Source organism: Protobothrops mucrosquamatus, unplaced genomic scaffold (genome assembly GCF_001527695.2).
Source record: "Protobothrops mucrosquamatus isolate PMUCROS unplaced genomic scaffold, P.Mucros_1.0 scaffold1150, whole genome shotgun sequence".
Classification (NCBI taxonomy): Eukaryota; Metazoa; Chordata; class Lepidosauria; order Squamata; family Viperidae; genus Protobothrops; species Protobothrops mucrosquamatus.
The window spans coordinates 69,084-86,316 of NW_015387365.1; the positions used below are offsets into that span (position 1 = coordinate 69,084).

The 17,233-nt window shown below is 39.8% G+C and overlaps 1 protein-coding gene across 1 annotated transcript; it reads left to right on the forward strand.

The window, feature by feature from the left end:
• The first annotated feature begins 1,066 nt into the window (after positions 1 to 1,066).
• Positions 1,067 to 15,390, forward strand: LOC114922868 (vomeronasal type-2 receptor 26-like). Its single transcript, XM_029284967.1, has 4 exons — positions 1,067 to 1,113; positions 7,582 to 7,873; positions 8,758 to 8,908; positions 14,486 to 15,390. The coding sequence occupies exons 1-4, from the start codon at positions 1,067 to 1,069 to the stop codon at positions 15,388 to 15,390; spliced, it is 1,395 nt and encodes a 464-aa protein (XP_029140800.1).
• The last annotated feature ends 1,843 nt before the right edge of the window (positions 15,391 to 17,233 follow it).

Here is a 17,233-nt window from a genome sequence, read left to right on the forward strand (position 1 = left end):
TGCTAGGCTGCATTAACAGAGGGATAGAATCAAGATCACGTGAAGTATTAATACCACTTTACAATGCCTTGGTAAGGCCACACTTGGAATACTGCATCCAGTTTTGGTCACCACGATGTAAAAAAGATGTTGAGACTCTAGAAAGAGTACAGAGAAGAGCAACAAAGATGATTAGGGGACTGGAGGCTAAAACATATAATGAACGGTTGCTGGAATTGGGTATGTCTAGTTTAACAAAGAGAAGGATGAGGGAGGACATGATAGCAGTGTTCCAATATGTCAGGGGCTGCCACAAAGAAGAGGGAGTCAAGCTATTTTCCAAAGTGCCTGAAGGCAAGACAAGGAGCAACGGGTGGAAGCTAACGAAAGAGAGAAGCAACCTAGAACTAAGGAGAAACTTCCTGACAGTTAGAACAATTAACCAGAGGAACCACCTGCCTCCAGAAGTGGTGAATGCGCCAACACTGGAAGTTTTTAAGAAAAAACTGGACAGCCATTTGTCCGAAATGGTATAGGGTTTCCTGTCTGAGCAGGGGGTTGGACTAGATGACCTCCAAGGTCCCTTCCAACTTTATCATCATCATCATCATCGTTTAAAAACACTGATACAGAAGCCAATTCTTCCTTTAAAATATTACCCCTCCCCCCCAAAAAAATAGAGTAAATAAAATAAGTAACAAATTAAGAAAATTTCCTCCTTGAAATAATAAACATATGTTTATTGAAATAATAAACATGTTCAACCACACAGGGCAATGCACTTCACTGAGGACACCCTGAAGACATAACAAACAAAAGTCTGGGTGTTTGTTGCTGACCACAGGTAACTTGTAAGCAGTTAAAGCATCTGATAAGGAATTCATTAATGGAGAAATTCCTTCTTCATGTCATCATTGTTTAGAAATGTTATCACATTCTAAACATGCCTCAAAGATAAATATAAATGAGACTGATCCTTGCATTTGTTAAAAATTCTTGTTTCTTACTGTATTTTCTTTACAATTCAGATTGTGCCTCAGTAGAATAATGTAGCATTTGGGGAAAAAGATACATGCCAGAGGCCAAAATGGAGAAGATCTCCACAGTCATCATGGACTTGCCTTTAGTGCTCAGGTAGGTGGGGAGGAAAGTGATCCAAACACTGCAGAGACCAGCATGCTGAAAGTAATGAAGTTGACTTCATTAAAGCTGTCAGGCAATTTCCTAGCTAGAAAGGCCATTGTGAAACTGATGAGGGCAAAAAAAACTGGATAAGCAAGGACAGTGTAAAATATTAAAGCCGAGCCTTCCTTGCATTCCAAGATCTCTAGAATAGAATAGAATAGAATAGAATAGAATAGAATAGAATAGAATAGAATAGAATAGAATAGAATAGAATAGAATAGAAGCTGGACGAGACCTTGGACACAATTGGTGTGTCATGATTTTTATAGAAAATCACCAGGACTGCAGATGTAGTCACAGAGAGAAAAGAGTGAGAGAGAGATTAAAGTGTATCCCAGGATCTCTTGATAGGCAAGGAAATGGATCTTTTTGGCAATTGCATTGGTCATTGTCCTTGTTGGGATATTCATCTTCTGGGCAAGGTTCACAGTGAGCTGCATTTGAAATCAAGAATCTTTGTCTAAGGATTTTAGGGGGATCTGCCATGAGCATTGTCCTTCCCACAGAGATGATATGGCTGTCCCCTTTCAATTTCAACCAACCAACAAAAGAGGTGATGAATGACCCATTGTGCAATTTATGGGGCATCAAAAACAGCAATTGATCCTTCATTCATGATGACCCTGGGGATAGGATAACCAGAGATTCAGCTATCCACTCCCTGGACACTTCTGTGATTACTGTGGCTTTCCGTTTCAGATTGTGGTCTGTTATTTTCCCCACTATATACTTGAACCCACAAAAAAGTGTTCTATTGAAAAGTCATAGATAGATGGATATCTTTTTTCTCTCTCAGGTCTATTTCCTCAGAGATTGACAGAGCTGAGAGAAGAAGCAAACATACCCTCCAATGACCCTGACCTGAAGTACCTCCCCATCATAAGCCTCTCTCTGATGACTCACACCTGGCCCATCTCAAGACTCTCACTTGACACTCCCACACCTGAAACCCTTGTATAACACTGACACAGACATCCACTAAACACTGCTGAAGATGTTACCTAGTGTGGTAATGAAATGTTTGGAAACCAACCCCCAAACTTGGAGAACGAACCTCCATCCTCATCCTACACCTGAGCTACAGATATTCTGCACTATTGCAAACAAAAATCTCTAACAAATGCTGGGATAGGCCACATTTTTATTTGTCTTTAAAGCGTATTCAGAATAGAGTGGCATTTCTATGTGGTCATGAGATGAAGAAAGATTTTGTCAATTAATAATTGGTTATCAAGTGTGTTGACTGGTCACAATATACCTGTTTTGTCAGCAACAATCACCCATGGGCTGCCACAAAGAAAAGAGGGTCAACTTATTTTCCAAAGCACCAGAGGATGGGATGAGAAACAATGAATGGAAACTAATCAAGGATAGAAGCAACCTAAAACTAAAGAGAAATTTCCTGACAGCGAGAGCAATAATCCAGTCAAAAGGCTTGCCTTCAGAAGTTATGGGTGCTCCATCACAGGAGGTTTTTAAGAAGAGACTGGACAGCCATTTGTCTGAAATGTTATTGGGTTTCCTGCTTGAGCAGAGGCTGGACTAGAAGACCTCCAAGGCTCCTTTCAGCTCTATTCTGAAAGTTTTTTCCAAGTCCTCCTTTTATCCACACTGAGGTCCAGTTCTCTGTATGGAAATAAACTTGATGTTAAAGATGTTTATTGTCAAGGTCCAGGGAAATCAGCAGATTTAGGCAGTTCAAATAGTATAAAGATTTATTGCAAGCTTAAGCTCTCTACAAAAAATCTGAGCTACTAACAATCAAGGGAAATTAGAAGGAATTAAGAAGGCATTCAAGGTGGGCTGGATTTAGATTTATTGCAGGGGTGCAGGGACTCATGACTTATGATGCATTTGACTCCTCCCTCGGGATCATCTCCTACATTTATTATTTCACAGAGGACATTTTCTCATTGTGTTGCTTTTAATGGAAACTTTTAACATATTACTGTTTTACAGTATTGCATTCACTATCAAGGTACTAGGAATTGCCACTCGAAGAAATATTCAAACTGCAGAGGGTGGGGACTGAAAAATGATGCAGGGCAAAATAGTGGGTCTGAGGCAAGCTTTGGATTATCCTTAGGAAATCCTCCAACAGTCAGAGTAATAGATATACCACTGAAAAAGAAAAAGAAAAGATCCAGAAGAAGCCAGCATGGTCATATAAAGAACTCTATCATAAACTGAAAGACAAAATGGATAAGTATAAAAGAGGGAAAGAGGGACGCGTAAGTAAGTCAGAACACCAGCAAATAGCCAGAATCTGCAAAAATGAAGTTAGGAAAGCTAAGGCTCAGAATGAACTAAGACTTGCAACAAATGTCAAAAATAATAATAAAAAGTTTCTTTCAACATATAAAAAACAAGAAAAAAGTCAAGGCAAAAATTGGTCCACTAATGGGAGAAGATGACAAGGAAGTGATGGGTAGCAGGGAGAAAGCAGAGCTGCTTAATACTTTCTTTGCATTTATCTTCACACAAAAAGAAGAAATAGCCCAACCTACAAAAACCAGAATTAATTAATTAAATTAAAATTAAATTAAAATAGGCAAGAAAATGGTAACAGAACACCTGGCTGTACTAGATGAGTTCAAATCACCAGGACTTGAGGATTACATCCCAGAGCTCTGAAAGAGCAGGCATACATGATGTTGGAATCATTGAACCATATCTTTCAAAGATCTTGGAGCACCAGGGAACTAGCAGAGGACTGTAATGAAGTAAGCAATGGGGTACTCCAAAGTTTCATTTTAGGCCCAGTACTCGTCAATATCTTCACAGACAATCTAGATAAGGAAATAGAAGAGGAACTCATCAAATTTGCAGATAACAGTAACTTGGCAGGAATAGCCAACATCTGAGAAGACAAGCTCAAGATCCAAAAAGATCTTGACAGATTTGAACACTAGACTCTATCTAACAAAATGGAATTCAGTGTAGATAAAAATAAGGTTTTTATACTTAGGCAAGAAAAACCAACTATATAGGTATAGATTAGTGAAACCTGGCTTAAGGTTGGCTTGGAGTCCTAGTGGACAATCACTTAAATATGAGCCAGCTGTGTGTGGCAGCAGCCAAAAAAGCCAATGCAATCCTAGAATTAATAGAATCAATCAATAAAATCAAGGTCACATGAAGTATTAGTACCCCTTTAAAAAGCCTTAGTAAGACCACACTTGGAATATTGCATCCAGTTTTGGATACCAGAATATAAAAAAGATGTTGAGATTCTGGAAAGAGTGCGGAGAAAAGTGCCAAAATGATTAGGGGACTAGAGACTAAAATGTATGAAGAATGTTTGCAGGTATTGGGTATGGCTAGTCTAGTGAAAAGATGGATTAGGAGTGACATGATAAGCAGTGCTCCAATATTTGAGGGGGATCAATCTATTTTTCAAAGCACCAGAAGAGAAGACAAGAAATAGATGGAAATTAAACAAGGAGAAAGGCAACCTAAAACTAGGGTGAAACTAACAGTGAGGACAATTAAGTGGTGAAACGGCTTGCCTTCAGAAGTGGTTGGTGTTCTATTTCTGGTGGCTTTTAAGAAGAGACTGGACAGCCATTTATCTGAAATGGAATAGGGTCTCCTGCTCAAGCAGGAGGTTGGACTAGAAGACCTCCAAGGTCCCTTCCAACTCTGTTCTAATGTTAAGGTCTATGAGAAAACTTAGTTTCTAATCTAATACACTTCTATATTGATAAAAATAAACCATTCAAACACTGATATGATTGCTCATACCTACCAGGGTACAACAGTTTATCATGTGCCACCATGCCCTACTAGCACACTTTCTGAACAAACTATGTCACAGGTGCTAAGTTTCAGGTACCTCAAACACCCAGCTTCACCTTGGATCTCAAGACCATTTGCTCTGCAGATTAGCAACAAGGGAAATAAACATGTTTTTCCCCTTCTAGTGCCAGGACAATTGTTTTTCTTTGCAATTGTCAGAAGAACACTAATTGCTAATGTATTCCCTGTAGATTTCTACCCTCACAAATCTTCCAAAATGAAACGTGCTATAAAAAAAATATGCTCTTAGTTCTCCCTGTAGGATAAGGACATGATATCTTGCCTTGTCTTGCAAGAAGCAAACTCCTGGGTTTGCTGAGACTCAGCTGGCCATAGATTTCTCTTTGGTCACAGCCCAAACAGAGGGAAGAGGAAACATGGTTGATATAAATTTGCATTGAGGCCATCCAGCTGGGAAGGCAGTCTATATTTTGCTAAAGCTCTGGTGAGAATTTCAAGTGCTACCTGCAATTCAGCCTCTGCATACACCTTCATTTCTGATGTAGGAAGGAAGGTAACAAGAATGATTGGGCTGCCTCTCTTCCTGCTGTTGCTCTTCTGGCTCCTGCCTCCAAATGCTGCTAGGAAGATGCAATCTATATGTGTGTTGAGGAATTATTTCCAGTCACAGGAAAGCTACTATAAGCCTGGTGATCTCATTATTGGTGGGAATTTTCATCTGGGAACCACTACTCTTTCCATTGTTCCAGACTTTCAAAACAACCCATTCCTGCTTTTTATGCCAAGTTTGTAAGTCTCACCTGGAGGGATATGATGTAGTTAATTGTTTAGAATAGAATAGAATAGAATAGAATAGAATAGAATAGAATAGAATAATAGAATAGAATAGAATAGAGTTGGATATAAGCAAAATGCCCAGATACTCAGAAATTTTAGATAAACCGGGGAAGCTCAAAAATAGTCAGTTATTAAAAGAACAAGGAATAACTATTGATTGGTGGCCATATTTACAACTGCAATCTAGATACAAGAAAGATGTGGAAGAGTATGGAATTGACACGGAACTAAAACAATTAGACAAACTATTGCTAGGCCCTGAAGGAAAATTAATATCCAAAATATATAACTATTTATTAGAATTTGATAGAGTAGAGGAGATAGTGAAAGAACCTATGATTGCATGGGCAAAAAACATAGGGCACAATATAAAATTAGAAGATTGGGAAAGAATTTGGAACAAAAATTACAAAATAACAAAATCCGCTGCATATAAGGAAAATCAGTATAAAATGCTATACCGTTGGCACCTAGCCCCTGCAAGATTGGCGAAAATGTATCCGAACCAAAGCCCAAAATGTTGGAAATGTAACTATCATCAAAGTACCTTCTTTCATGCTTGGTGGCTGTGTCCTGAAGCGAAAAAATATTGGACTAAGATACAAGGATGGCTACAAGAGCTAACAAAATGTCAAATAGAATTAAACCCGGAAACATTTCTCCTGGGAATACTTAAAAAGAAATTTGATAGGAAAATAAGATATCTGATTCTACATATATTAAGTGCGACAAGAATTGCGTTCACGCAATACTGGAAGAAACGCAATATACCACCAGAGGGATTGATCATTCAGAAGTTATATGAATGTGCCGAAATGAACAAACTCACTCTAGAATTAAAAGAAAAAGATGATTTGGAATTTTACGCGGTTTGGGAAAAATGGTATACTTGGATAGACAATAGAAACAAAAATTGGAAATATACATAAGGCTATTGTGGGTTAGATATTGAATGTATATAGTGTATATATTGTATAGAATGTTGATCTGAAGTATATAAAAATGACACAGTCTGCTGAATATGTACTAGAGCTGTATAAAGGAAAATGATAATAAAAATTATTATGAAAAAAAAGAATAGAACAGAACAGAATAGAACAGAACAGAATACAGCTGGAAGGGACCTTGGAGGTCTTCTAGTCCAACCCCCTGCTCAAGCTTTGTTTGCTTTGTTTTAAATTCAGGTACTCCTTTCAAAAATACCTGTGTAGTTCAAATCCTTCTTCTTTTCTCAGTAAAGAGTGAAACTCTTAAAATAGGTACAATTCTCTATACAGATGTTTTCATCAGAAAGATGATAAATAACAAAAGCAAGGATGGACAACAGGTTAGAAACTGTCCTGGGCTAGTGAAGAAGTTGAGTTATAATATTAATTTGGACAGAAGTTCATGGTGGGAAGCTCAAAGAGAAGCTCATTTTTTTTCCAGTGTTCAGGAGTTGTATAAAACCCCCTCAGTTTTGGAATCAGCACTGCTGACAGTGTTTAATAAATAGATGCTGGGATTCACACTGAAGAAGCTCTCCAAAAGAGAACTAAATTAATTTGGGTGCTAGTAGAGCAATGGGGAAAGATTATAACCACTGGAGCAATGTGAAGAAGGAAAAGACCTTAGAGAATATAAAATGCTCTGTGATATGAAAAGAGACATTTTCTCCTTTCTCCCAAAGTCATCCAAGTATCATCAAGAAATGTCCTTCAAAAAGACTCAAACCAATGAAACTTGGGACTTATGAGTCTAACCAACACCAAAAAAAGACAAGACAAACTCCACCAGCTTGACCTCTTCTGAAAATTTCCCCACTGATTTTTCTCACTATAGACTCATACCAAAGAGCTACCAGCAGTTCCTGGCCTTGGTATTTGCAGTCAGAGAGATCAACAAGGACCTGGTTATCCTCCCCAATATCACACTTGGATTGCAAATTTCTGACAATCAACAGACCGAGAGAAATATTTCCATAATCAGCCTCTCCCTGCTTTCCACACGAGGCCGAATGGTTCCAGGTTATCAGTGTGACAGGCAGGACACTCTACTCTCTGTCATTGGAGGCTTCATCCCCAAATCCTCAAGGCAGATGGCTTCCATCTTCAGCACCTTCAAGGTCCCACAGGTAAGGAGAATCCAATGATGGATACTCACATAGACAAACAAGAGAAGCAGACGCAGAAACCAAAGATAAAACCAAAAGTGTTTACTGGGGCACATAATGAATATGTGACTTACAGAATCCACATGATAGTTGAATTTATTTTTGTGGTTATATAACAGGATAGAGGTAGATAATGAAATATTCCCTAAATGGTGACCTTGCCAAGAGGAATTCTTTATATAGGAGTTGCTTCCTTATTAACTAATACTTCACAAAAGTGTAGCCACCCTTTCAGTGCAGTGTATTCTCTGTATTAGATCAATGGTTGACTAGTGGGGGAATCAACCATACAATGGTGACCCCTAAAGTCAACATCAACCTTTACTTTGTCTTTGAAATAAGATTCTCACTTTCTCCAGCTCGGTGTTGGCTTTGAGTTCTCGCAGAGAGAGAAAAGAGTTTATCCTTCCTTTTGCCAGATTAATCCCAAGGAATTCCCTCAGTATGTGGGTTTAGTTCAACTGCTCCTGTATTTCCAGTGGAACTGGGTTGGGCTTGTGACTAACAAAGATGACAGTGGAGAACGTTTCATCTCATCTCTGATGCCAATGCTCAAGGAGAAGGAGATATGTGTGGCCTTCACTGAAATATTGAAATCAGATAATTGTTTTCATAGAATGAATACATTTGTTCTTTTTTTACAAAACTGTTGTAAAGCTGAAGTGATTATTCTCTTTGGAGACCCTCATACTAATGCAGATGTACAGTCAGCTCTGCATATTTACGTAACATCCTCCAAGTCACTGCCTCAGAAAGTTTGGATCCTAACTTCCCAATGGAAACATAATGTAGTGGCAGCTAAAGACATATTGCCAGTTATAAAGCCTTTCCATGGGGCTTTGCAGTTGAGGGACCACACAGGGGATATCTTACAATTCAGCCATTTTCTCATGTCTTTAGACCCTTTGAACCCAGAAGGGGACATTTTTCTCCCACAGTGGTGGGAAAAGATCTTTGACTGCAAGATGAACAAACCTGGAAAGAAGAAAAAGCAATGTATAGGAAAGGAGAATATACAAAATGTGCCAACTCACATTTTTGAAACAAGCATGACAGGTGAAAGTTACAATATCTACAATGCCATTTTTGCTCTGGCACATGCACTACACACAATGTATGCATCAGGGATGAAACCAGCCATGAGGAGGCTTGGAAAGACGATCTCAGATATCCAATCATGGCAGGTAATTTATGTGATATTTTATTTATTGCATAGAGCCTTTGAAAGAAAGTTTCCTATATGTATTCCTTGAATTACTGATTAAACATCTTTACGCTACTGTACAACTCAGAACAGATTAGGGAAGGGATTATTTTAAAACAGTATAACAATATATATATAACAACACCTCCCGCCTGGACTACTGCAATGCTCTCTACATGGGGCTCCCCTTGAGGAGCACTCGGAGGCTCCAGTTAGTCCAGAATGCAGCCGCGCGGGCGGTGTTGGGAGTGACTCGTCGCTCCCATGTAACGCCGCTGCTGCGCGAGCTGCACTGGCTGCCGGTGGCTTTCCNAAGCACTCCATGGCATCGGACCTGGTTATCTCCGAGACCGCCTTCTGCCTCAGATTACCCCCCACCGGCCGATACGCTCCCACAGAGAGGGCCTCCTCAGGGTGCCGTCAGCCAGACAGTGCCGGCTGGCGACCCCCAGGAGGAGGGCCTTCTCGGTTGGAGCTCCCACCCTATGGAACGAACTACCCCCAGAGATCCGAGTGATTCCGGATCTCCCCTCCTTCCGCCGCGCCCTCAAGACATGGCTATTTAAACTGGCAGGACTGGCCTAAGGGTTATTTTTAACTTGGTTTTATAATAATTTTTTTTTTTAAAAAAAATTAAATTATAAAGGCCTTATAATAATATTTTATTTTAATTAACTTTTTAACGTTAGTATTTTTGTAGTTATGTACTTGTTTTTAAAAAGGCTGTAAGCCGCCCTGAGTCCGCAGGGAGAAGGGCGGGGTAGAAATTTAAATAATAAATAAATAAAATAATAAATAAATATGAAATAAGTACAATTGAGCCCAAAATTTCCATTGCTTAAATAAGGCAATTTTAAGTGAGTTTTGACCCATTTTATGACATTTTTTGCCACAGTTATTGAGCACATTACCGCAGTTCTTAAATGAATCATATGGTCATTAAAGGAATTTGGCTTCCCCCATTGACTTGCCTGTTGTAAGGCAGCTGGGAAGGCTACAAATGGGGATCATATGACCCGAGGACAGTGCAACTATTATAAATACATGCAAGTTGCCAAGTGCCCCAATTTTGATCATGGAGATGCTTCAACTGCGTGAAAATTGGTAATAAGGACAGGAAGCAATGGATGGAACCTAATCAAGGAGAGATCCAATCTAGAACTAAGGAGAGATTTCCTGACAGTGAGAACAATGAACCAATGGAACAGCTTGTGGATTCCATTGATTGTGGTTGCCCCATCACTGGAGATTCTTAAGAAGAGACTGGACAGCCATTTGTCCAAATGGTATAGGGTTTCCTACTTGAGCAGACCTCCAAGGTCCCTTCCAACTCTGTTATTCTTTATAATGTTTGATTGAAATGGGGTAGAGGGGTGAAAAGAGAAGTAAATCAAACCAGGATCTTATAAGATCCTGAAAACCTTTCAGCAGTTCCCTGAATTTCAGGAGGTGACCATTCCAAGGAGAATGTGTCATTGCAGAGCAAGATGACAATCTAGGTTGTGCAAGAAGCTTCAACAGCCTAGTTGAACTAGTGGGCATATTTGCAGAACCATCTCAGTTTCCCTCAACATGTAGCCTGAATCCAAGGTCTAAAAAGACCTCAATTCAGTCTCTCTTAAGCTTGATTTATGTTTATGTGGCTTAGAGTCCTTTATGACTCCACATTATTTCTTTTGTTTGTCATTTGTTGTACTGCTAAACGTATTGTATGAAAGCAGTTTTTGTCAAATCTGGCTTACAGAGTAGGATTCAAAGATGTCCTAGTGGGTCCTAGTCTGAAATTTATGAGATTTTTCTTCATCAAAGACTAAACATTGGACCACTCTGGATAGTGAAATGATATAGATGCATTTGTCATTCACAAGACCTCAGGTCAAAATAAACATTTAAAAATCTATGTCCCCAAGTATCACAGTAGAAAAACCATATAAGGAAATTTGGAATATAGAATTAAAATCTTTTTATGTACCGTATTTTTCAGTCTATAAGCTGCACCCTTGTATAAGACACTCTGGCATGCGAGTTTCTCCATGCCAATCAGCTGTTTGGCAGAGTGCCAAACAGCTGAGCCGGCAACTCCAGAAGTTTGGCTGGCCGAAGATCTTGCCCCCTTCCACTTTCCATTAGTGGCAAGCCCTGCATCTGCACCAGGCAGCATGGCAACCCACACAGGCATGCCCTGGGCTGCGGAGGTTACCATTATTTTTCCGTGTATAAGACTCTGCACTTGTATAAGATGCATCTGATTTTTGAACAGGGTGTTTGCAGGAAAAAATAGCATCTTATACACGGAAAAATATGGTAGGTATCATTCTGGTATAGTAGGAATAGAAGAAGCCATCATACAACCATAAAGAAAAACATTTGTAGTGCTGGAGAAGGAGTCAAATATTTGGTTTTACTCCTGATTGCTCAGATCTTCACCAAGTGAAAATGTCTAGCTTTTCAGATATACATCCCATTTTCTAAGATGCTGACTATCGCAGAATGATAGAAGCCATGATGTCTCATTTGTGACTTTCTGGTTAGAATAGAATAGAATAGAATAGAACAACAGAGTTGGAAGGTACCTTGGAGGTCTTCTAGTCCAACCCCCTGCTTAAGCAGGAACCCCTATATGATTACAGACAAATAGTTCTCCAATTTCTTCTTAAAAACTTCCAGTGTTGGAGCATTCACAACTTCTGGAAGCAAGTTGTTTCACTGATTAATTGTTCTAACTGTCAGGAAATTTCTTCTTAGTTTCAGGTTCTTCTCTCCTTGATTAGTTTCCATCTACCAAGTTGATGGAAATTCAACGAAGTAATTGGTTGATTACTTTAATTTGTGAAGGTCCCTTTTCTTTCAGATTCTTGCCTATTTGAGGAATGTCCACTTCAACAACAGTGCTGGAGATGAAGTCTCCTTCTCAGAAAATGGACTTGGATCTGCTCAATATGATCTTCTCAATTGGGTTTTCCTCCCCAATCAATCTTTTATTCCCATGAAAGTTGGGCAAGTAAATCCTGAGGCTCCCCCAGGCCAAAATTTCATCATTATGTCTGATACAATCATTTGGGTCACAAAGGTGAGATGGAAGGAAATGTTGTAAATTTAAGAGAACATTCATTCTGCCCTGGGCTGCAGAATATCCTTCTAACTGGAAACAAATCTATTGAATTACATGCAGACATTTGGTGAAAAATCTTCTTTGCATGTAACACAATTGAGGTCAGATATGTGGCAGGTCTACAAAGGTTTGGAATTGGAATCCAGGATGCAATTGGAGGAGACAACAACAATTTCCATGGAACATTCCTGTTCAGTTGGATCCTCATGAATCTTTTTTTTAACAAAGCTCAACGCTTTCCCCCCTTCCTTTCAAGACTCAGCTCCCAAAATTCCAATCTCCAGAATCCATTGATGGATCAGGAATGCTACTGGCCTGAATCCCTCAGGAGATTTCTTGTAGACCCTGGTTAACTATTTATTTTGAAGACGTTCTGAACATGGAAAAAGAAATGTGGAAATCAATAATGAAGCTTGTTCATTTTTTAGGCCATCTCAACCATTTTTCTCTTTTAGCTGAACATAAAAATAGGAATATAGAATTGAAATAGGAATGTGGAAAAAAATTAATGAAGCATATTCATTGCTTAGATCAGGGGTGTCAAACTCAATTTCATTGAGGACCGCATCAGCATTGCAGTTGCCCTCAGGGGGGCTGGATGGGTGCAGCCTACTTGGTGGGCGTGGATGGAGTGGGTGTGGCCTACTGGGTGGGCATGGCGAGCTCTACATCGTTCGTGTCAAGGGTGCCTGTGGGGGCCTGGGCAGGAGTGGGACAGATCTCAGGGTCTCTGGCAGAAGGGGGTGGGACCGGGGCAAGCACCAAGGTATGGTCCATTTCTTCATTCCTCACAAAGGGTGACACCTCCCCAGCATGCACCCAGGGGGCAGGGCCAACGCAGCAGGAGCCAGTCCTGTTTATAGATGGTCTTGTGGAGCTAAGACTGAATGTGTTGCAGCATAGAGGGCCACCACAAAATTGTACATTGGCTCCCGGCCGGCCTGGGCCAGGGCCAAGGCAGCGGAGGCCATTCCCTCACTGTTTCCAGGATAGCTTCGCGGGCCACATGAAACCACTTTGCGGGACGCATCCGGCCCCCGGGCCTTGTGTTTGACATGTCTGGCTTAGATCATCTCTCAAGATGATCATCTCATTTCTCTTTTCTCTTTCAGAAGGTGCCCTTTGCCAGATGTGGCATGAAGAGATGCCAAGCAGGAGAGAGGAGAAGAGTTCCAGAGGGAAAGCAGGTTTGCTGCTATCAATGTGATCCTTGTCCAGAAGGGAGCATTTCTGATAAGACAGGTAGAGCTTACTTCAAATTTAGGTCTTCCATGATCAAGGAAACCATTCAGCATATATTAATATATTTTCATATTAATTAATTTTTTATAGGATTGATATGCTTCAATAGTTCTCAGCACAGCATTTTAGTTTATGGAACTAAACTCACCTTCCCCAACATTTCTCTCCTAACCAATTTAATGCAGGGTAATTTCAATAAACAATTTATGGGTACCTTACTAGCTTTTCTTCCCTTACTTTCTCAGCCCATTGGAAGAACAGCTACCAATCATTTCATAAAGGATGGGAGTGTGAGGTTCAAGTTTTAATTTTTATTACTTAAGTAGGTGCTTCTTTCTTTAGTACTACTATTCTCTCAGGAAATTGACACACCTATAGGAAAAGTAGGAGATTGATCTATTCATATTTACTAACCTTCCCCTGGAGGGAAAATAATCTGAATGGGCAGAGGTACAAACAGAGAGGTTGATCCCGAAAGCTCTCAGTGCTGTCTTGTTTCTGCATCTTTCTTTCCTTTTTTTCCCTGTAAACAATTTCCCTTTAAACCACTTTTGAATGGGAAAAGAGACCTTTCTCCCTTACTCAATATACAGTTGCATGTCCTTTTTTCTCTCATTCTTTCAGCCCAGAACAACGGACAATGTACACATAAATAAAATAACAAGATCTTTGAGAATTCTGGGGGTTTCAGTATAAATTTGAAAAAAAAAAACATGGTTCATAGTTTCTATCACTCTGAAATCTAGAGTAGGCATTGATATGCCCAGTGACTGAAGAGACCCTTTAATCCAGAGCAATCTGATCAAACAGCTGGGGCTGAACAGAACTGACTCTCAGTGTCATCATGAAGGATAATTTGTCCTTTTTGATCCCCTGTATAATACACATAGTTCATTCATCACTAAGACTATGGGTTGGCCACAGCAGAAAGGAGACACTCATGTCATCCCTAAGGGAGGGATACTGCTCATATCAGATACCTCTGAAATCCTTAAACAAAGACTTTTGATTTCAGATGCTTCCCTCTGTGACCTCTGCCCAGAAGACCGATACCCCAATGAACACAAGAACCACTGCATTGCCAAAAGGATCCACTTCCTTGCCTATCAAGAGATCTTGGGATACACTTTATTATGTCTCACTCTTTTTCTCTCTATGATCACATTGGCAGTCCTGGTGATTTTCCTTAAACATCACGACACACCTATTGTCAAGGCCAACAACCGAGATCTCACCTACATCCTCCTGGTCTCCCTCCTGCTCTGCTTCCTCTGCTCCTTCCTCTTCCTTGGTCGACCCAGGAAGCTCACCTGCCTCTTCCAACAATCTGCCTTTGCCATATTATTTTCCCTTGCAGTTTCTTCTGTGTTGGCAAAAACTGTCATGGTGGTTCTGGCCTTTATGGCCACCAAGCCGGGGAACAAGACAAGGAAACTCTTAGGAAAACCATTGATCAATTCCATTGTCTTAGTTTGTCCCCTGGTCCAAGCACTTCTTTGTGCCACTTGGCTGGTGACCTCTCCCCCATTTCCTAACTTGGACTTCCACTCCTTGATAGGAGAAATCATCTTGGAATGTAATGAAGGCCCAGCTTCGAAATTTTATGCTGTCCTTGGCTACCTGGCTTTTCTGGCCCTCGTCAGTTTCACAGTGGCCTTTATGGCCAGGAAATTGCCTGACAGCTTTAATGAAGCCAAGTTCATCACTTTTAGCATGCTGGTCTTTTGCAGTGTTTGGATCACTTTCCTCCCTACCTACCTGAGCACCAAGGGAAAGTCCATGGTGGCTGTGGAGATCTTCTCCATCTTGTCTTCTGGGGCTGGTCTTTTGGTTTGTATCTTTTCCCCCAAATGCTACATTATCTTATTGAGACCTCATCTGAATTGTAGAGAAAATATAATGAAGCATAAAAATCACTGATTTATAAGGGATTTGGAAACCGGGATTGAAAGCAAGCCTGCCGATCATCAGCCCACCATTCTAACAATCTGAGCCACCATGCTCCTTTAACTTTTCATTCTTTGTGAGAGCATCTGACCAGAAATATGCATATGATCAAAAGTATAGTTTTAAAAGTGCTTATGTGATTGCATTTTTATATTTAGGATATCTGGTTTAGTTCAGTGTAGCACTTGTTTCCCATGGTACTCTTTTTAGCAATAGAAATAGCACTTAGAGTCATATACCACTTCACAGTACTTTACAGCCCTGTCTAAGTGGTTTATAAAGTCAGCATTTTGTCCCCCTAACAATCTGGCTCCTCATTTTACCAACCTCAGAAAGATGGAAGGCTGAGTCAACCTTGAGCTGGTGAGATTCGAACTGCTGAACTGCTGACAGCCAGCAGTCAGCAGAAGTAGCCTGCAGTACTGCATTCTAACCACTGTCCACCATGGCTGAAATTTGGATATGATCCTATTTTGTATGCAGATTGCTAGTTTACATGGACAGATTGCTTGTCTCCAATCTTTAGCTTGTGCTCTTCAGGCATAAATTGACAGTAGTCAGTGCTCAGTGGACATAATAATAATAATAATAATAATAATAATAATAATAATAATAATAATAATAATAATAATAATAATAATAATAATAATAATAATAATAATAATAATAATAATAATAATTATTATTATTATTATTATTATTATAATAATAATAATAATAATAATAATAATAATAATAATAATAATAATAATAATAATAATAATAATAATAATAATAATAATAATAATAATAATAATAATAATAATAATAATAAAGTTGGAAGGGACCTTGGAGGTCATCGAGTCCAACCCTCTGCTCAGGCAGGAACCCTATACCATTTTGGACAAATGGCTGTCCAGTCTCTTCTTAAAAACTTCCAGTGTTGGCGCATTCACCGCTTCTGGAGGCAGATTGTTCCACTGGTTAATTGTTCTAACTGTCAGGAAGTTTCTCCTTAGTTCTAGGTTGCTTCTCTCCTTGATTAGTTTCCATCCGTTGCTTCTTGTCCTGCCTTCAGGCGCTTTGGAAAATAGCTTGACTCCCTCTTCTTTGTGGCAGCCCCTGAGATATTGGAACACTGCTATCATGTCCCCCCTAGTCTATGATTTCAACTCACCTTCTGAAATGTGTTGCACAACCATGTTGAGATTCTGGAAAGAGTGCAGAGAAAAGTGACAAAGATGATTAGGAGGATGGTGACTAAAACATATGAAGAATAGTTGCAGGAATTGGGAATGGCTAGTCTACTGAAAAGATGGACTAGGGGTGACATGATAGCCATGTTCCAATATCTGAGGGGGTCAACCTATTTTTCAAAGCACCAGGAGGCAAGACAAGGAATAATGGATGGAAACTGATCAAGGAGAGAAGCAACCTAGAACTAGGAAGAAGCTTCCTAACAGTGAGGACAATTACTCGGTGGAGTGGCTTGCCTTCAGAAGTTGTGTGTGTTACATACTTGGTGGCTTTGAAGAAGAGACCGGTTAGTCGTTTGTCTGAAATGGAATAGGGTCTCCTGTTCAAGCAGGGGGTTGGCAGTCTCTTCCAATTTGGTTACTCCATGTTCTCATTTTAAGGCCTATGAGAGAATTAGTTTCTAATCAAATACACTTCTATATGGATAAAAGTAAACCAACCAAACATTGCTATGATTGTTGACACCTTTTCCAAAGTGCTTGAAGGCAGGACAAGCAAAGGATGGAAACTAATCAAGGAGAGAAGCAACTTGGAACTAAGGAGAAACTTCCTGACAGTGAGAACAATTAACCAGCGGAAC